At 44.2% G+C, this 22,211-nt stretch overlaps 1 protein-coding gene across 3 annotated transcripts in view; it reads right to left on the minus strand.

Annotated features, from left to right (window-relative positions):
* Positions 1-22,211, minus strand: part of LOC115126386 (zinc finger and BTB domain-containing protein 46-like) — a 217,077-nt gene that overhangs the window by 64,226 nt on the left and 130,640 nt on the right. For all 3 annotated transcript variants that reach the window (XM_065005659.1, XM_065005660.1, XM_065005658.1), the window contains exons 2-3: positions 19,366-19,591; positions 18,131-18,923 (exon numbers count right to left, since the gene is read on the minus strand). In XM_065005659.1, coding sequence (XP_064861731.1) covers positions 18,131-18,923; positions 19,366-19,554 — 982 coding nt within the window. In that variant the 5' untranslated portion in view covers positions 19,555-19,591. The remainder of the gene's footprint in view (positions 1-18,130; positions 18,924-19,365; positions 19,592-22,211) is intronic.

Raw genomic sequence — 22,211 nt, forward strand, 5'->3', positions numbered from 1 at the left:
ACCATCCAACAGGTAATAACTAGACAGATTAGACCATCCAACAGGTAATAACTAACAGATTAGACCATCCAACAGATAATAACTACACAGATTAGACCATCCAACAGGTAATAACTAACAGATTAGACCATCCAACCAGTAATAACTACACAGATTAGACCATCCAACAGGTTATAACTACACAGATTATACCATCCAACAGGTAATAACTACACAGATTAGACCATCCAACAGGTAATAACTAACAGGTTAGTCCATCCAACAGGTAATAACTAGACAGATTAGACCATCCAATAGGTAATAACTAACAGATTAGACCATCCAACAGATAATAACTACACAGATTAGACCATCCAACAGGTAATAACTAACAGATTAGACCATCCAACAGGTAATAACTACACAGATTAGGCCATCCAACCAGTAATAACTACACAGATCAGACCATCCAACAGGTTATAACTACACAGATTATACCATCCAACAGGTAATAACTACACAGATTAGACCATCCAACAGGTAATAACTAACAGGTTAGTCCATCCAACAGGTAATAACTACACAGATTAGACCATCCAACAGGTAATAACTACACAGATTAGACCATCCAACAGGTAATAACTACACAGATTAGGCCATCCAACCAGTAATAACTACACAGATTAGGCCATCCAAAAACTAATAACTAACAGATTAGGCCATTCTACAGGACATAACTACACAGATTAGGCCATCCAACAGGTAATAACTACACAGATTAGGCCATCCAACAGTAAATAACTAACAGAATAGACCATCAAACAGGTAATAACTAAAATATTAGGCCATCCTACAGGACATAACTACACAGATTAGACCATCCAACAGGTAATAACTACACAGATTAGACCATCCAACAGGTAATAACTACACAGATTAGGCCATCCAACCAGTAATAACTACACAGATTAGGCTATCCAAAAACTAATAACTAACAGATTAGGCCATCCTACAGGACATAACTACACAGATTAGGCCATCCAACAGGTAATAACTACACAGATTAGACCATCCAACAGGTAATACCTACACAAATTAGGCCATCCAGCAGGTAATAACTAACAGATTAGACCATCCAACAGGAAATAACTAACAGAATAGACCATCAAACAGGTAATAACTAAAATATTAGGCCATCCAACAGGAAATAACTACACAGATTATGCCATCCAACAGGTAATAACTATACAGATTATACCATCCATTAGACCATCCAACAGGTAATAACTACACAGATTAGACCATCCAACAGGTAATAACTACACAGATTAGACCATCCAACAGGTAATACCTACACAAATTAGAACACCCAACAGGTAATAACTAACAGATTAGAACACCCAACAGGTAATAACTAACAGATTAGACCATCCAACAGGTAATAACTACACAGATTAGAAATTCCAACAGGTAATAACTACACAGATTAGACATTCCAACAGGTAATAACTACACAGATTAGACCATCCAACCGGTAATAACTACACAGATTAGACCATCCAACAGATAATAACTACACAGATTAGACCATCCAACAGGTAATAACTACACAGATTAGACCATCCAACAGGTAATAACTACATAGATTAGACCATCCAACAGGTAATAACTAACAGATTAGACCATCCAACAGGTAATAACTACATAGATTATACCATCCAACAGGTAATAACTAGACAGATTAGACCATCCAACAGGTAATAACTAACAGATTAGACCATCCAACAGATAATAACTACACAGATTAGACCATCCAACAGGTAATACCTAACAGATTAGACCATCCAACAGGTAATAACTACACAGATTAGACCATCCAACAGGTAATAACTAACAGGTTAGACCATCCAACAGGTAATAACTACACAGATTAGACCATCCAACAGATAATAACTACACAGATTAGACCATCAAACAGGTAATAACTACACAGATTAGACCATCCAACAGATAATAACTACACAGATTAGACCATCCAACAGGTTATAACTACACAGATTATACCATCCAACAGGTAATAACTACACAGATTAGACCATCCAACAGGTAATAACTAACAGGTTAGACCATCCAACAGGTAATAACTACACAGATTAGACCATCCAACAGGTAATAACTACACAGATTAGGCCATCCAACAGGAAATAACTAACTGAATAGACCATCAAACAGGTAATAACTAAAATATTAGGCCATCCTACAGGACATAACTACACAGATTAGGCCATCCAACAGGTAATAACTAACAGATTAGACCATCCAACAGGTAATAACTACACAGATTAGACATTCCAACAGGTAATAACTACACAGATTAGACCATCCAACCGGTAATAACTACACAGATTAGACCATCCAACAGATAATAACTACACAGATTAGACCATCCAACAGGTTATAACTACACAGATTATACCATCCAACAGGTAATAACTAGACAGATTAGACCATCCAACAGGTAATAACTAACAGATTAGACCATCCAACAGATAATAACTACACAGATTAGACCATCCAACAGGTAATACCTAACAGATTAGACCATCCAACAGGTAATAACTACACAGATTAGACCATCCAACAGGTAATAACTAACAGGTTAGACCATCCAACAGGTAATAACTACACAGATTAGACCATCCAACAGATAATAACTACACAGATTAGACCATCAAACAGGTAATAACTACACAGATTAGACCATCCAACAGATAATAACTACACAGATTAGACCATCCAACAGGTTATAACTACACAGATTATACCATCCAACAGGTAATAACTACACAGATTAGACCATCCAACAGGTAATAACTAACAGGTTAGACCATCCAACAGGTAATAACTACACAGATTAGACCATCCAACAGGTAATAACTACACAGATTAGGCCATCCAACAGGAAATAACTAACTGAATAGACCATCAAACAGGTAATAACTAAAATATTAGGCCATCCTACAGGACATAACTACACAGATTAGGCCATCCAACAGGTAATAACTAACAGATTAGACCATCCAACAGGTAATAACTACACAGATTAGACATTCCAACAGGTAATAACTACACAGATTAGACCATCCAACCGGTAATAACTACACAGATTAGACCATCCAACAGATAATAACTACACAGATTAGACCATCCAACGGGTAATACCTACACAGATTAGACCATCCAACGGGTAATAACTACACAGATTAGACCATCCAACAGGTAATACCTACACAGATTAGACCATCCAACAGGTAATACCTACACAGATTAGACCATCCAACAGGTAATAACGACACAGATTAGGCCATACAAAAGGTAATAACTACACCGATTAGGCCACCCAACAGGTTATACCTACACAAATTATACCATCCATTAGACCATCCAACAGGTAATAACTACACAGATTAGACCATCCAACAGGTAATAACTACACAGATTAGACCATCCAACAGGTAATACCTACACAAATTAGGCCATCCAGCAGGTAATAACTACACAGATTAGACCATCCAACAGGTAATACCTACACAGATTAGACCATCCAACAGGTAATAACGACACAGATTAGGCCATACAAAAGGTAATAACTACACCGATTAGGCCACCCAACAGGTTATACCTACACAGATTAGGCCATCCAACAGGTAATAACTATACAGATTATACCATCCAACGGGTAATAACTTCACATATTAGGCCATCCAACAGGAAATAATTACACAAATTAGGCCATCCAACAGGTAATAACTACACAGATTAGAACACCCAACAGGTAATAACTACACAGATTAGAACACCCAACAGGTAATAACTAACAGATTAGACCATCCAACAGGTAATAACTACACAGATTAGACATTCCAACCGGTAATAACTACACAGATTAGACCATCCAACCGGTAATAACTACACAGATTAGACCATCCAACAGATAATAACTACACAGATTAGACCATCCAACAGGTTATAACTACACATATTATACCATCCAACAGGTAATAACTAGACAGATTAGACCATCCAACAGGTAATAACTAACAGATTAGACCATCCAACAGATAATAACTACACAGATTAGACCATCCAACAGGTAATACCTAACAGATTAGACCATCCAACAGGTAATAACTACACAGATTAGACCATCCAACAGGTAATAACTAACAGGTTAGACCATCCAACAGGTAATAACTACACAGATTAGACCATCCAACAGATAATAACTACACAGATTAGACCATCAAAGAGGTAATAACTACACAGATTAGACCATCCAACAGATAATAACTACACAGATTAGACCATCCAACAGGTTATAACTACACAGATTATACCATCCAACAGGTAATAACTACACAGATTAGACCATCCAACAGGTAATAACTAACAGGTTAGACCATCCAACAGGTAATAACTACACAGATTAGACCATCCAACAGGTAATAACTACACAGATTAGGCCATCCAACAGGAAATAACTAACTGAATAGACCATCAAACAGGTAATAACTAAAATATTAGGCCATCCTACAGGACATAACTACACAGATTAGGCCATCCAACAGGTAATAACTAACAGATTAGACCATCCAACAGGTAATAACTACACAGATTAGACATTCCAACAGGTAATAACTACACAGATTAGACCATCCAACCGGTAATAACTACACAGATTAGACCATCCAACAGATAATAACTACACAGATTAGACCATCCAACAGGTTATAACTACACAGATTATACCATCCAACAGGTAATAACTAGACAGATTAGGCCATCCAACAGGATATAACTAACAGAATAGACCATCCAACAGGTAATAACTAACAGATTAGACCATCCAACAGGTAATAACTACACAGATTAGACCATCCAACAGGTAATAACTACACAGATTAGACCATCCAACAGGTAATAACTACACAGATTAGGCCATCCAACAGGAAATAACTACACAGATTAGGCCTTCCAAAAACTAATAACTAACAGATTAGGCCATCCTACAGGACATAACTACACAGATTAGGCCATCCAACAGGTAATAACTACACAGATTAGGCCATCCAACAGGTAATAACTACACAGATTAGGCCATCCAACAGGAAATAACGACACAGATTAGGCCATCCAACAGGTAATAACTACACATATTAGACATTCCAACAGGTAATAACTACACAGATTAGACCATCCAACAGGTAATAAATACATAGATTAGACCATCCAACAGGTAATAACTACACAGATTAGACCATCCAACAGGTAATAACTACACAGATTAGACCATCCAACAGGTAATACCTACACAAATTAGGCCATCCAGCAGGTAATAACTACACAGATTAGACCATCCAACAGGTTATAACTACACAGATTAGACCATCCAACAGGTAATAACTACACAGATTAGACCATCCAACAGGTAATAACTAACAGATTAGACCATCCAACGGGTAATACCTACACAGATTAGACCATCCAACAGGTAATAACTACACAGATTAGGCCATCAACCAGTAATAACTACACAGATTAGGCCATCCAAAAACTAATAACTAACAGATTACGCCATCCTACAGGACATAACTACACAGATTAGGCCATCCAACAGGTAATAACTACACAGATTAGGCCATCCAACAGGACATAACTACACAGATTAGGCCATCCAACAGGTAATAACTATACAGATTATACCATCCAACGGGTAATAACTACACATATTAGGCCATCCAACAGGAAATATTTACACAGATTAGACCACCCAACAGGTAATAACTAATAGATTAGACCATCCAACAGGTAATAACTACACAGATTAGACATTCCAACAGGTAATAACTACATAGATTAGACCATCCAACAGGTAATAACTAACAGATTAGACCATCCAACAGGTAATAACTACATAGATTAGACCATCCAACAGGTAATAACTAACAGATTAGACCATCCAACAGGTAATAACTACATAGATTAGACCATCCAACAGGTAATACATACACAGATTAGACCATCCATTAGACCATCCAACAGGTAATAACTACACAGATTAGACCATCCAACAGGTAATAACTACATAGATTAGACCATCCAACAGGTAATAACTAACAGATTAGACCATCCAACAGGTAATAACTACATAGATTAGACCATCCAACAGGTAATACATACACAGATTAGACCATCCATTAGACCATCCAACAGGTAATAACTACACAGATTAGACCATCCATTAGACCATCCAACAGGTAATAACTACACAGATTAGACCATCCAACAGGTAATAACTACACAGATTAGTCCATCCAACAGGTAATACCTACACAAATTAAGCCATCCAGCAGGTAATAACTACACAGATTAGACCATCCAACAGGTAATAACTACACAGATTAGACCATCCAACAGGTAATAACTAACAGATTAGACCATCCAACAGGTAATAACTACACAGATTAGACCATCCAACAGGTAATACCTACACAGATTAGGCCACCCAACATGTAATAACTACACAGATTAGACCATCCAACAGGTAAATACTACACAGATTAGACCATCCAACAGGTAATAGATAACAGATTAGACCATCCAACAGGTAATAAATACACAGATTAGATCAAATGGAATGACACTCTCACTCACTCACTCACTCGCAAAGAACCATTGACCGTTTGGGTCAATATGGTTCCACGTGGAACCATAACCCCTGAGGAACCCTAATTGTTAGTGTGTAGTAGGCCTGTGGTTTGCATGTACACTAGGCCTCACTGCCTCATAGCATGCCCATGCAGTGTGAGGGTAGCAGGGGTAAAGAGGGGAAGATGTAAGAGGAGAGGAGAGATAAAAGGGATGAAGGGGGCATTAGGGCAGGAGAAAGATTAGTACGGCTGAGAAGGGAGGAAGGCAGGTTAAGAAGGGATATGGGGGTTGAAGGAGGTTGATTGATTAAAAGAGTTTAAACTGTCACCAAGAAAAACACTGGGTATAATTTGGGATTTGCATGTGAACGTGTGCAGTCCATATACACACACACACACACACACACACACACACACACACACACACACACACACAGCTCCAATATATGAAGGAGAGCAGAAGTGACCGTGTGAAATAGAGGGATGGAGGAGAGGACAGATGGAAATGAAGGACAGACAGTGGCTTCCTTTGGCCCTCTCTGAAGGACAAATAAAATGACACACATATTCAAAGGGCCCTATACAACAATACACATACCCACTCAACACACCACCATACAACACACAACACACATAGACCCAATAACCACCCCACGTGAAAGCATTCAACACAAAAACACAGAATGTGTTATCCTTTTCATTGTCCTCCGTGCTTTTAACACTTCTATCTCTTCTGGGAGTAGGTTGCTGTCAGATGGGAAGGACGGGGAGGGGGTGAGCAAGGGAGGGAAAGGTTGAGGGGTAAGAGAAGGAGGAGGAACGGGTGGGAGGAACAGGGAGGGAAAGGTTGAGGGGTAAGAGAAGGAGGAGGAACGGGTGGGAGGAACAGGGAGGGAAAGGTTGAGGGGTAAGAGAAGGAGGAGGAACGGGTGGGAGGAACAGGGAGGGAAGGATGAACGTGTCAAAGGAAGGGAGACTTTGCCCTCGAGCAAGAAGCCTCCCACGACTGTGTGTGCGTGTGTTGTGAGTAAGTTGTGACTTGGCCAATCTGACACACCCACAAGCCAGCAGACCTCCACATCCTGTTAGGGCCGTACGTTGGTCAAACACCACCTCCCTCTCTCCTCCCCCTTCTCATACTGGTCAGACGGGTGAAGGAGTGTGTGTGAAGGGGGGAGTTCACTCAAGTCAATAGAACAAACCTCTCTAAAATAAACAAGAGGGACAAGAGAGAGAGAGAGCAAGTGTAAGATGCCCCAGGGTTTGGTTTTTGAGGGCTTCTCTCTCTCACACTTAAAAGCCACATGCAGACATGCAAACGCACACTTTGTTCACTGTGGACTTCTGCTACACACACACACACTCAGGCATTTAAACCACCCCTCTCTATCCAGTGTGCTCGTGAATAACACCCAGTCAGAGGTCTGAGTTACACCCCAGAGAGCTGGACAGGCCAACAGTCTGACTGATCTATCCATTACAGAGCATCCCGTCACGACAGCAGCACCGGAGTCTTAGTTATACACTGTCAAACTACAGCAGTCCTCCACTTTGCTCCACACTACTGCCATTCCCCCAACTGGTTCTTCGTAACACATCCATTCTACTATATCAGTCAATCTTCCCTCTGTATCTCAATACACAACCACACAAGCCCTAAACTACTACACATGGTTGCACACAGTCCAGGGTTCATCCACAGTGTGAGTATGCCTTTAGGTGTGGGCATATTTGCATGTTGTCTGTTGCTGTGTGTGCGTGTGCGTGTGTGTGTGTGTGTGTGTGTGTGTGTGTGTGTGTGTGTGAGATACTGTGAATGTTCAACCACAGCAGCCCCCTGCGCCAACAGGACATCCTGTCAGGGTGCCTTCTGGGTAACTTTAGATCTGAACGATCAATGTGCGCTGAGCGCACATACTTGCGTGTGTGTATGTATGTGCATGAGTGCATCCGGTGTGTGTGTGTGTGAGTGTGGTGTGTGTGTGAGTGGTGTGTGTGTGTGTGGGCTGGGGAGCACAGGCCCTGCCCAGGTGCACGGTGAGATGGCTAATCTTTAACCCCCCAGCTCAGTTGCTCCTCTCTCCTCCACCCTTCACTAATCCTCTCATCACCGCTCCTCTCCACCCTCCCCTCTTCTCTCCTTCTCCCATCCCTCCCTCTTAGTTGTGTTCCATTGGCAGTCTGTTGACAGGTGGGGGTGCGGACGTTTGGGAAAAGACATGGTCAGGCCTGGGGAGGAGGTGGCTTCCTGTACACCAGGGTTCTGTGTAGCCAGGGGGTTTATAAATGCACCAGGTGTGGAACACACAGAGAGGAGGTGGCTCCCTGTACACCAGGGTTCTGTGGAGCCAGGGGGTTTATAAATACACCAGGTGTGGAACACACAGAGAGGAGGTGGCTTCCTGTACACCAGGGTTCTGTGGAGCCAGGGGGTTTATAAATACACCAGGTGTGGAACACACAGAGAGGAGGTGGCTTCCTGTACACCAGGGTTCTGTGGAGCCAGAGGGTTTATAAATACACCAGGTGTGGAACACACAGAGAGGAGGTGAGAGAAAGGGAAGACAGGCGGGACCAGATAATGCAATAGATGAAAGGGTGAAAGATAGGCTAGTGTGCATACATGTGTGTGTTTGTGGTGTAGGCGTAGGGGTTTCAGCTGGTGTACTGTCCATAATGTCCAACAGGATGTGAGGTCATACGACAAAGATGGAGGGTAGGCGTTGAGAAGTGGTAGTTACCATGGAGATAATAGAACAGTGGGCTACTGAAAGAGAGAGAGACAGGAGGCAGAAGAGAGGAGGAGGGGGAGAAACAGACGAGAGAGGAGGGGGAAAAAACTGTGTAACAGTCTTCCGTCACGACTACCAACAGAACAAATAACCATTCAGCCCCAAAACGGAGGGACAGGGGGTAGTGGGGAGGGAGTGAATGAGGGAGGGGGGGGGGGGTGACGGGGCACAACACGTCAACAGGGTGGATAGGCTGCCAAATATGGGGGAGCTTGGTGAAGAGAGGAGAGATTGAGGGGGAAAGAAAGAGAGGAAAAGAGAAAGCATGTTGACAACTCCACTGTGTCCTCCTCCCAGAGCGCTAAGAACCTTGGCGTGATCCTGGACAACACCCTGTCGTTCTCAACTAACATCAAGGCGGTGGCCCGTTCCTGTAGGTTCATGCTCTACAACATCCGCAGAGTACGACCCTGCCTCACACAGGAAGCGGCGCAGGTCCTAATCCAGGCACTTGTCATCTCCCGTCTGGATTACTGCAACTCGCTGTTGGCTGGGCTCCCTGCCTGTGCCATTAAACCCCTACAACTCATCCAGAACGCCGCAGCCCATCTGGTGTTCAACCTTCCCAAGTTCTCTCACGTCACCCCGCTCCTCCGCTCTCTCCACTGGCTTCCAGTTGAAGCTCGCATCCGCTACAAGACCATGGTGCTTGCCTACGGAGCTGTGAGGGGAACGGCACCTCAGTACCTCCAGGCTCTGATCAGGCCCTACACCCAAACAAGGGCACTGCGTTCATCCACCTCTGGCCTGCTCGCCTCCCTACCACTGAGGAAGTACAGTTCCCGCTCAGCCCAGTCAAAACTGTTCGCTGCTCTGGCCCCCCAATGGTGGAACAAACTCCCTCACGACGCCAGGACAGCGGAGTCAATCACCACCTTCCGGAGACACCTGAAACCCCACCTCTTTCAGGAATACCTAGGATAGGATAAAGTAATCCTTCTCACCCCCCTTAAAAGATTTAGATGCACTATTGTAAAGTGGCTGCTCCACTGGATGTCATAAGGTGAATGCACCAATTTGTAAGTCGCTCTGGATAAGAGCGTCTGCTAAATGACTTAAATATAAATGTAAATGTAGAAAGAGTGAGAGAAGGCACGAAAGAGAAAGAGAGTGAGAAAGAGAGAGACAAAGGAGAGACAATTCAACATCACCGAGGCATAACCCAGTACTTGTCAGTCTTTGAGTCGTGAAGAGAGGGGTTAAAAATGAAGTCCACGTTTTGAAATATTAAATCTATTTTGGTTTTTAATGGAGAGACAGTGAATTAAAAGGAGGAAGAGAAATATATAGAGTAGATTATTAAACGGGGAGAAGAGGAGGGATAGAAAACCAGAGAGGTGCGAGAGGGGTGAGGGGGTTGAAATCTGTTCAGGGTTTTTAAATATTAAACCTATTTCAAGTTTAATGAAGTGCAAATACTATGGGGAGCGTCTTAACTGGAGTACAGAGCAGAAAGGGGTGAAAGGGGGAGCTGATTCATTATTTCAGGCGTTCACCTTTAGACTGTGGAGACTTGGGGAGAAGGAAGGAAGGAAAAAGCCAACAAGAGAGAATGTCGACAAAGAAGTGATGAAGTGCGGGCAGTTTTAAAGAGGCCTGGCTACCCCAGGTGAGTGTGGAAGGCCCCATGGGAATTGTCAGAATGATGAGAGTTGAATAGTCATGCGGGCCCAAACACACACAGAGCAGAATGCCTGTTTGGTACTCGGCGAACAACAATAAAGGGATTGTATTTAATAAAAATCATTTTCTAACATGGTTTATAAGGTGACCAACACACTAGGCCTAGTCTAAGAGAGCGTTGCGGACCTATGGGTAACATATAATCTGCATAGAAACAGCATAAAGAAATACTTTGTTTATACAGTACTGTATGTGTAAGGTCCTTACAGTGTGTGTGTGTGTGTGTGTGTGTGTGTGGTTCAGTGGAGGCTGCTGAGGGGAGGACGGCTCATAATAATGTCTGGAATGGAGTGAATGGTTGGAATGGTGTATAATGGTTGGAATGGTTGGAATGGTGTATAATGGTTGGAATGGAGTGAATGTTTGGAATGGCGTATAATGGTTGGAATGGAGTGAATGGTTGGAATGGAGTGAATGGTTGGAATGGTGTATAATGGTTGGAATGGTGTATAATGGTTGGAATGGTGTATAATGGTTGCAATGGAGTGAATGGTTAGAATGGTGTATAATGGTTGGAATGGAGTGAATGGTTAGAATGGTGTATAATGGTTGGAATGGAGTGAATGGTTGGAATGGTGTATAATGGTTGGAATGGAGTGAATGTTTGGAATGGTGTATAATGGTTGGAATGGAGTGAATGGTTGGAATGTTGTATAATGGTTGGAATGGAGTGAATGGTTGGAATGGAGTGAATGGTTGGAATGGTGTATAATGGTTGGAATGGAGTGAATGGTTGGAATGGAGTGAATGGAATCAGACACAAGAAAAGCATGTGTTTGATGTCATTCCATTTTCTCCATTCCAGCCATTCTTATGAGCCGTCCTCCCCTCAGCAGCCTCCAGTGGTGTGGTTGTAGCTGTTGGGTAGACTGTGAAGCCCCAGTAGATAGCAGAAAGCGTGAGAGAAGTTCACATAGATTGGTGGGATTTCACACCCTCATCAAACACTGTGTGTAATCGATAAATTAGGGCTGGAGAGAAAACCCTGTTTCGCTTATCTGCCCACATCTACATGAGCAGATGTTCTAAGCAGTGTGTGTGTGTGTGTGTGTGTGTGTGTGTGTGAGTGTGTGTGCGCGTGCGTGCGTGCGTGCTGGTGTGTGTGTGTACACATCACACTGTCCATCTCCTAAGAATTTCCAAAATCCCCCTAGCCAAACCAAAAGGTCACAATGTGGGTTTTTCACAGATGGAAAAAACCCTCAAAACTCACCAGTTATTTTTATTAGGCCAAACAGCAACTGTATTTAGCATATGTTTACCCCCTAAACAAAGCTAACAGGAAGAGAGAGACAGAAGAGAAGTAACACAGAAATCAAATAGTTCCTAAGAATGAGTACCTCGCTTGAGTCATATGAAGTAATCCAGTTGCATTAAAGTGTGATTTGGTAGCGAATTGTGACATATAATTGCATGTCTTATTTATATATTGTATTTCTAAATACTGTCCCTATCAAATACTATTATTAAGCACAATTTTCAAACAAAGGATTGAACATGGAACACATACCCTATTCAAAATGATCCTACATGTCTACTGTATACAACCACATACCCTATTCAAAATGATCCTACATGTCTACTGTATACAACCACATACCCTATTCAAAATGATCCTACATGTCTACTGTATACAACCACATACCCTATTCAAAATGATCCTACATGTCTACTGTATACAACCACATACCCTATTCAAAATGATCCTACATGTCTACTGTATACAACCACATACCCTATTCAAAATGATCCTACATGTCTACTGTATACAACCAAATACCCTATTCAAAATGATCCTACATGTCTACTGTATACAAACACATACCCTATTCAAAATGATCCTACATGTCTGCTGCATACAACCACATACCCTATTCAAAATGATCCTACATGTCTACTGTATACAACCAAATACCCTATTCAAAATGATCCTACATGTCTACTGTATACAAACACATACCCTATTCAAAATGATCCTACATGTCTGCTGCATACAACCACATACCCTATTCAAAATGATCCTACATGTCTACTGCATACAACCACATACCCTATTCAAAATGATCCTACATGTCTACTGTATACAACCACATACCCTATTCAAAATGATCCTACATGTCTACTGTATATAAACCAACAAAGACCGAATAAATCCATATAATGAATGAAATGTGATTTGAAACGTCACACACACAAATGGGTTCAAAAACACACAAACACGCACACACACATTCGGATGCGCACATACACACGCACCCACACACACAGAGAATTCAGTTCGCTGCTCACTGGCCACGATAATGATATCAAGCCCACAGCAGATGTTTGCAAGTGAAGGGAATCTAAGGAAACCAAATCCTATTTCTCCCAGCTGTTTAAGTCAACACAGTGACTATAGGGTCTGGTTTCAATTATGGGATATTTAAAAAAACAGACCCTAGTCACTGTGTTACATAGGGTTTTCAAGACTATGTAAATATCCCATAATTGAAACCAGACCCTAGAGTGTGTTGTCTAGGGTTTTCAAGACTATGTAAATATCCCGTAATTGAAACCAGACCCTATAGTCATTGTGTTGTCTAGTGTATTCAAGACTATGTAAATATCCCATAATTGAAACCAGACCCTATAGTCATTGTGTTGTCTAGGGTTTTCAAGACTATGTAAATATCCCATAATTGAAACCAGACCCTATAGTCATTGTGTTGTCTAGGGTTTTCAAGACTATGTAAATATCCCATAATTGAAACCAGACCCTAGTCAGTGTGTTGTGTAGGGTTTTCAAGACTACGTAAATATCCCATAATTGAAACCAGACCCTAGTCAGTGTGTTGTGTAGGGTTTTCAAGACTACGTAAATATCCCATAATTGAAACCAGACCCTAGTCAGTGTGTTGCCTCGGGTTGGGTTTTCTTGACTAATCCTTACATGCTTAGTATATTCCCATGGCATTGCTACTGTAGATACTGTTTGGAAGCATCATAAACATAGACAGTCCTTATCTCTAAGTCTCTGATAGCATCTCTTCTCCACTAAAACATCCACTCGGAGGAGGCATCTTAAAACAGCTAAGTCTATATGGGGTAGTAGAGCCAGCGTCTATGGAGAGGCATTATCAAAGAGGGGGAGAGAGAGACAGAGAAACAGACAGAGAGAGCGACAGTGAGAGAGGACGAGAGAGAGAGTGTTTAGGTATTATTCCATCAATAAGGAATGAAGCAATTAAGCTTCTCTCAGAGTTGAGGTGCCCTTTTCTCTCTTATCACTACTAGAGGATGTCATAGAAACCAACCGGACTGGATGGTGTCTCCACACACACACAAACACACACTCTTTTACTAATCCCGCCACAGGTGTTTGGTTGCACCTTAATTGGGGCGGACGGGCTCGTGGGAATGGCTGAAGCGGAATAGGTGGAATGGTATCAAACACAATGTTCCTCTGTGTTCGATACCATTCCATTCGCTCCGTTCCAGCCATTATTGAATCCCACCATTCCTCTCTAAACTACCAGTACAACCCCAACCCCCTTCCTTACACACACAACCCTTCCTCTTGTACAGCCCATATTGCTAAAACTCCATGGTCAGACGACACAATACCAATACTCTCAACCCCTGAAAGACAACACCCCATTACTGCACACAAGACTTCAACTAAACCACTACTCTCACACATCCAAAGACCAGCTCTGCCAGGGAAAACAGCAATTCAGCTACTGACAGCCTGATCTAACGAAAACCTTTCACAAAATATGGAAGGCAAAATACCACTGATAGGTAAATGCCAGGGTTTGGCTGCACTAGTGCCAAACGCTGCCAAAATACATTACCGGCAAACAGACACTTCCTGTCACCTTTAGTCAAGGCTGGGGGAACACTTCCTGGGTAATGCCAACCCTGCAACCTTACTCTGCATTGGACAAAACTGTGCGTGTGTGTGTGTGTGTGCGTGTCTGTGTGTGTCTGTTTGTGTGTGTGTGTGTGTGTGTGTGTGTGCGTGTCTGTGTGTGTGTGTGTGTGGTGTGTGTGTGTGTGTGTGTGTGTGTGTGTGTGTGTGTGTGTGTGTGTGTGTATGTGTGTGCGTGTGCGTGTGTGTGTGTGTGTGTGTGTGTGCGTGTGTGTGTGTGTGTGTGTGTGTGTGTGTGTGTGTGTGTGCGTGCATGGATGTGTGTGTGTGTGTGTGTGTGTGTGTGCGTGCAGGTGTGTGTGTGTGTGTGTGTGTGTGTGTGTGTGTGTGTGTGTGTGTGTGTGTGTGTGTGTGTGTGTGCGTGTGCATGTGCAGTGTGTGCGTGTGTGTGTGTGGTTATGTGTCCCGGACTTCAAGACAATTTATAGTTAAGTAGGTAAATTAATAAAAAGCTTATACGGATCCGTCCTTCACTCCTCCCTCCCTCCCTCCCAATCCCTTCCCTGCCTCTCCCCACTCTCCCTCCTCCTTCTAGCCTCTCTCTCACCTCTCTCCCTCCCCCGTCTCCGATTCTGCCTTGCCCCATACTTTTTTCTCTCTTCTGCCCTCCCTCTCTCTTTTCCCTCCCCCCTCTTCTCTCCTAACTTGCCACCCGTTCCTCTCCTTCCCCCCTACTCCTCCCACACAGCCCTGTCTTTCTCCTCTTGGTCTCTCCCCCTCCTCCCTCTTCAGAGAAGTCCTTCCCTAAACCCCAGAGTCTGGATGGCGAGGACGCGCTGATAATCCATGCGCTGACCCAGGTCAATTCAATTACCCTGTTTTCTTTAGCTGCTACCACGCTTGTGCCCATTTCACAGCCAACTCCCTTAATGCACCCATGATTAGCTTCCCCTCACTTTTAATGATCTACCTATCCACACACACACACCTCGTAACTATCGAAGCCAGCCTGTGTCAGACACACACACACATCTTGTACCTACTGACGTCAGCCAATGGCAGTAAAGGAGAGAAAGACACACACCTAATGGTTTAATGTTCCCTCCAAAGGAATCTAAACACTCCCATAGTTATCGAAATGTCCAAGGCTCAGGAGGTTCCTAGGAAGAGTTTTCTAAGGCAATTCATCTGTACTGTCTAACATCTTGTACAGTTGAGGTCGGACGTTTACATACACCTTAGCCAAATACATTTAAACTCAGTTTTTCACCATTCCTTATATTTAATCCTCGCAAAAAATTCCCTGTCTTAGGTCAGTTAGGATCACCACTTTATTTTAAGAATGTGAAATGTCAGAATAATAGTAGAGAGAATTATTTATTTCAGCTTTAATTTCTTTCATCACATTCCCAGTGGGTCAGAAGTTTACATACACTCAATTAGTATATTTTTTCAATTTTTTTCTCTATTGTATTATTGACTGTATGCTTGTTTATTCCATGTGTAACTCTGTGTTGTTGTATGTGTCAAACTGCTATGCTTTATCTTGGCCAGGTCGCAGTTGTAAATGAGAACGTGTCTCAACTAGCCTACCTAAAGGTGAAAAAAAAAACATTATTTAAATATAGGTGAAATAAATAAAAACTGGTAGCATTGCATAACTTTGTTTAACTTGGGTGAAACATTTCGGGTAGCCTTCCACAAGCTTCCCACAATAAGTTGGGCCCATTCCTCCTGACAGAGCTGGTGTAACTGAGTCAGGTTTGTAGGCCTCCTTGGTCGCACACACTTTATAAGTTCTGCCCACAAATGTTCTATATAATTGAGGTCAGGGCTTTGTGATGGCCACTCCAATACCTTGACTTTGTTGTCCTTAAGCCATTTTGCCACAACTTTGAAAGTATGCTTGGGGTCATGGTCCATTTGGAAGACCCATTTGAGATCAAGCTTTAACTTCCTGACTGATGTTTTGAGATGTTGCTACAATATATCCACATAATTTTCCTCCCTCATGATGTCATGTGCATTTTGTGAAGTGCACCAGTCCCTCCTGCAGTAAAGCACCCCCACAACACGATGCTGCCACCCCCGTGCTTCACGGTTGGGATGATGTTCTTCGGCTTGCAAGCCTCCCCCTTTTTCCTCCAGACATAATGATGGTCATTATGAACAACCCGTTCTATTTTTGCTTCATCAGACAAGAGCACATTTCTCTAAAAAGTATGATCTTTGTCCCCATGTGCAGTTGCAAACCGTAGTCTGGCTTTTTTGGGGCGATTTTGGAGCAGTGGCTTCTACCTTGCTGAGCGGCCTTTCAGGTTATGTCGATATAGGAGTCGTTTTACTGTGGATATAGATACTTTTTTACCTGTTTCCTCCAGCATCTTTACAAGGTCCTTTGCTGTTGTTCTGGAATTGATTTGCACTTTTCGCACCAAAATATGTTAATCTCTAGGAGACAGAAGGAGTCTCCTTCCTGAGCGGTATGACGGCTGCGTGGTCCCATGGTGTTTATACTTGCGTACTATTGTTTGTACAGATGTCAAGCAAAGAGGCACGGAGTTTGAAGATAGGTCTTGAAATACATCCACAGGTACACCCCCAATTGACTCAAATTATGTCCATTAGCCTATCAGAAGCTTCTCAAGCCATGACATAATTATCTGGAATTTTCCAAGCTGTTTAAAGGCACAGTCAACTTAGTGTATGTAAACTTCTGACCCACTGGAATTGTGATACAGTGAAATATTCTGTCTGTTAACAATTGTTGGAAAAATTACTTGTGTCGTGCAAAAAGTAGATGTCCTAACCGACTTGCCAAAACTATAGTTTGTTAACAAGACATTTGTGGAGTGGTTGAAAACAAGTTTAAATGACTCCAACCTAAGTGTATGTAAACTTCTGACTTCAACTCTATGTGCCTTTTGCTTTACCTTTCAAAATGATATACGATAATCATGTTACCAAATATGAATTAGGTAGATACAACCAAAGCATATAGCACAAGCTGCCCTCCCTTCTCCTGTACCTAGGATGAAGCTCAGCTACCTGGGACCACCAGCTCCATCACTCTCTCTCTGTAACCCTCCCATGTACCCAGGGTAAGAGTGTCCTACCTGGGATGTCTTTTCCATTGTAGCTCCACCCCGTCACGCCCATCACGGAGGGCAGCGGCGACCCCGCCCTGCTGTCTCTGTCCCCCTCGGCCTGCTGGGTAATGTGTCTGACCGTGTCCTTGTTCTTCCGGTTCTTCCTCCGCCCAGACCCAGAGGGCTGCCACGGCCCTTCTCCTCCTCCCCCCTGATCCCCCTGTGTCCCTGCGCCCACATTGGGTCCATCCCGGGGGTGAGAAACAGAGGAGGGTGAGACTTGTTCCTCTTTGACAGTGATGGGGCGGTAGCTGTGTGGCCAGGCGGGCTGGGAGTCGTGACCACCGTCCTCTTGGCTCTCGTGGCTCTTGGGTGGTTCCTGGTCCTCTTTCCCGTAGGTACTGCCACTACCCTCGTGGCAGCTGGCAATGGCGGAGTCCCCAGAGGAGTTGGCCGGGCTGGTACGCCTCCCCAGCCAGGGCGAGGAGCTTCGTCCTGATATGATAGACACCAAGGCTTCTGATGCCACCCCTCCTCCCCCTCCCCCTATCCCAGCGCCCGCGGCAGCGCCCATCTCGACGTCGGCCAGTTCAGAGCGGAGACTGATGTCCAGCGCGGCCCTGATGAAGCCGTGACAGGCCTGGACGATGTCGGTCATCTGCAGGTAGCTGGCGGCTGACATCACCTCAATGACGTTTTTACTGGTCAGCGCCAGGTGGGCCGAGTACATGAAGTCCAGGATGGCCTTGAAGCCCGTCGCCGTGACGATGTCCAGGTGAGTGACAGTCGTCTGGTGATGTGGCTCCGCCCCTTTCTTCACCTGAATGATGAATAATAGTACGTTTGGTGTCGTTACTGTTTAGCCCTTCACATTTACATGTTAGTCATTTAGCAGACGCTCTTACCCAGAGCATTCATCACAGTTGCAGTAAGTAGATTTTCCCTCAATAAAGTAGTGAAATGTTAGTAGGAAAAGACAAGCGCCGTGAGGTTTACTTAAGATACTCTTTAAAGAGGTAAGTTGAAGACTGTCCCGACGTTAGGGGGAAGCTTGTTCCACCATTGGGGTGCCTTCTCACAAACTCAATATGCTTAACATAGAATGAGGGTAATCCATCATTCAAGCAACCAATCAATCAATCAACCCCATATAGAGCAGGCAAAGGGGACAGCAGCACTTAACTGTGATCTGCGATTAAGGCCAACTTCCAGTCCTCCACCACCAACGTACATAAACATCTCCACAGATTTCCCACACCCACCTGGCAGTAGAGGGTCTTGAAGTAACGCGAGGAGCCCAGGAGGACGTTCTTGTGGGCCTTGAAGATCTTCCCCTCCACGATGACACAGGCGTCACACAGGATGCCATGCTGCCGCTGCTCGCTGAGCTCCCGCAGGAGCTGCCGGTAGTGGGACGAGATCTCCATGTCCTCCTTCCTGTTGCTGTTCATTGGGTTAGCTGACCTGTTAGCCTCTCCTGGATATGGTCTGAGGGAGAGAGAGTTTACAGTTTCATTTGGTTAGCTGACTGGGAGGAAGGTTATAGGTTATAACAAACCAGTCCACCATCCAATACAGTTTGCCAGTTACAGTAAAACATTGACAGGGGAGTATGAGATGAGCTATACAATTCCTAAAGACTAATTAACACAAAGCATAAAAAATGCACACATTGCCTCGGAATCCCTGATTCAAAGCAATGCAAAATACCCCAACATGGCCCAATCAGCTACTGACAAACCAAGCACTGTGTGTTGTACAGCCTGGAGAACTGTGGTTCACCCTGGAGACTAGAGACACTGTGTGTGTGTGTGTGTGTGTGTGTGTGTGTGTGTGTGTGTGTGTGTGTGTGTGTGTGTGTGTGTGTGTGTGTGTGTGTGTGTGTGTGTGTGTGTGTGTGTGTGTGTGTGTGAGAGAGAGAGAGAGAGAGAGAGTTCACAAGTCCTTGTTCCTCTCTCTATGGGGAGAACAGGTCCTTGCTTCTCTCTCTCTCTATGGGGAGAACAGGTCCTTGCTCCTCTCTCTCTCTTTATGAGGAGAATAGGTCCTTGCTCCTCTCTCTCTCTTTATGAGGAGAACAGGTCCTTGCTCCTCTCTCTCTCTCTATGGGTAGAACAGGTCCTTGCTTCTCTCTCTCTCTGCCTCAGGACTACCTGACATGATGACTCCTTGCTGTCCCCAGTCCACCTGGCCGTGCTGCTGCTCCAGTTTCAACTGTTCTGCCTTATTATTATTGGACCATGCTGGTCATTTATGTACATTTGAACATCTTGGCCATGTTCTGTTATAATCTCCACCCGGCACAGCCAGAAGAGGTCTGGCCACCCCTGATTCCTCTCTAGGTTTCTTCCTAGGTTTTGGCCTTTCTAGGGAGTTTTTCCTAGCCACTGTGCTTCTACACCTGAATTGCTTGCTGTTTGGGGTTTTAGGCTGGGTTTCTGTACAGCACTTTGAGATATCAGCTGATGTACGAAGGGATATATAAATACATTTGATTTGATGATTTGATTTGATGGGGAGAACAAGTCCTTGCTCCTCTCTCTCTCTCTCTATGGGGAGAACAGGTCCTTGCTCCTCTGTCTCTCTCTCCATGGGGAGAACAGGTCCTTGTTCCTCTCTCTCTCTCTCCATGAGGAGAACAGGTCCTTGCTCCTCTCTCTCTCTCTCTATGGGGAGAACAGGTCCTTGCTTCTCTCTCTCTCTATGGGGAGAACAGGTCCTTGCTCCTCTCTCTCTCTCTATGGGGAGAACATGTCCTCTCTCTCTCTCTATGTGGAGAACAGGTCCTTGCTCCTCTCTCTATGGGGAGAACAGGCCCTCTCTCTCTCTATGGGGAGAACAGGTCCTTGCTTCTCTCTCTATGGGGAGAACAGGCCCTCTCTCTCTCTATGGGGAGAACAGGTCCTTGCTTCTCTCTCTATGGGGAGAACAGGCCCTCTCTCTCTCTATGGGGAGAACATGTCTTTGCTCCTCTCTCTCTCTCTCTCTATCGGGAGAATAGGTCCTCTCTCTCTCTCTATGGGGAGAACAGGTCCTTGCTCCTCTCTCTATGGGGAGAACAGGTCCTTGCTCCTCTCTCTCTCTCTCTCTCTCTATGGGGAGAACAGGTCCTTGCTCCTCTCTCTATGGGGAGAACAGGTCCTCGCTTCTCTCTCTCTCTCTATGGGGAGAACAGGTCCTTGCTCCTCTGTCTATGGGGAGAACAGGTCCTTGCTTCTCTCTCTCTATGGGGAGAACAGGTCCGTGCTCCTCTCTCTCTCTATGGGGAGAACAGATCCTTGCTCCTCTCTCTATGGGGAGAACAGGTCCTTGCTCCTCTCTCTATGGGGAGAACAGGTCCTTGCTTCTCTCTCTCTCTCTCTATGGGGAGAACAGGTCCTTCTCTCCTCTCTCTCTATGGGGAGAACAGGTCCTTGCTCCTCTCTCTAAGGGGAGAACAGGTCCTTGCTTCTCTCTCTCTCTCTCTCTCTCTATGGGGAGAACAGGTCCTTGCTTCTCTCTCTCTCTATGGGGAGAACAGGTCCTTGCTCCTCTCTCTCTCTCTATGGGGAGAACAGGTCCTCTCTCTCTATGGGGAGAATAGGTCCTTGCTTCTCTCTCTCTCTCTCTATGGGGAGAACAGGTCCTTGCTCCTCTCTCTCTCTATGGGGAGAACATGTCCTCTCTCTCTCTCTATGGGGAGAACAGTTCCTTGCTTTTCTCTCTCTCTCTATGAGGAGAACAGGTCCTTGCTTCTCTCTCTCTCTCTATGAGGAGAACAGGCTCTCTCTATGGGGAGAACAGGTCCTCTCTCTCTCTCTATGGGGAGAACAGGCCCTCTCTCGCTCTCTCTCTATGGGGAGAACAGGACCTCTCTCTCTATGGGGAGAACAGGTCCTTGCTTCTCTCTCTCTCTCTCTCTGGGGAGAACAGGTCCTCTCTCTCTCTCTATGCGGAGAACAGGTCCTCTCTCCTCTCTCTCTCTCTCTCTCTATGGGGAGAACAGGTCCTTGCTCCTCTCTCTCTCTATGGGGAGAACAGGTCCTTGCTTCTCTCTCTCTCTCTCTCTGGGGAGAACAGGTCCTCTCTCTCTCTCTCTGGGGAGAACATGTCCTTCTCTCTCTCTGGG

This window comes from Oncorhynchus nerka, linkage group LG20 (assembly GCF_034236695.1).
Source record: "Oncorhynchus nerka isolate Pitt River linkage group LG20, Oner_Uvic_2.0, whole genome shotgun sequence".
In the NCBI taxonomy this organism is placed as follows: domain Eukaryota; kingdom Metazoa; phylum Chordata; class Actinopteri; order Salmoniformes; family Salmonidae; genus Oncorhynchus; species Oncorhynchus nerka.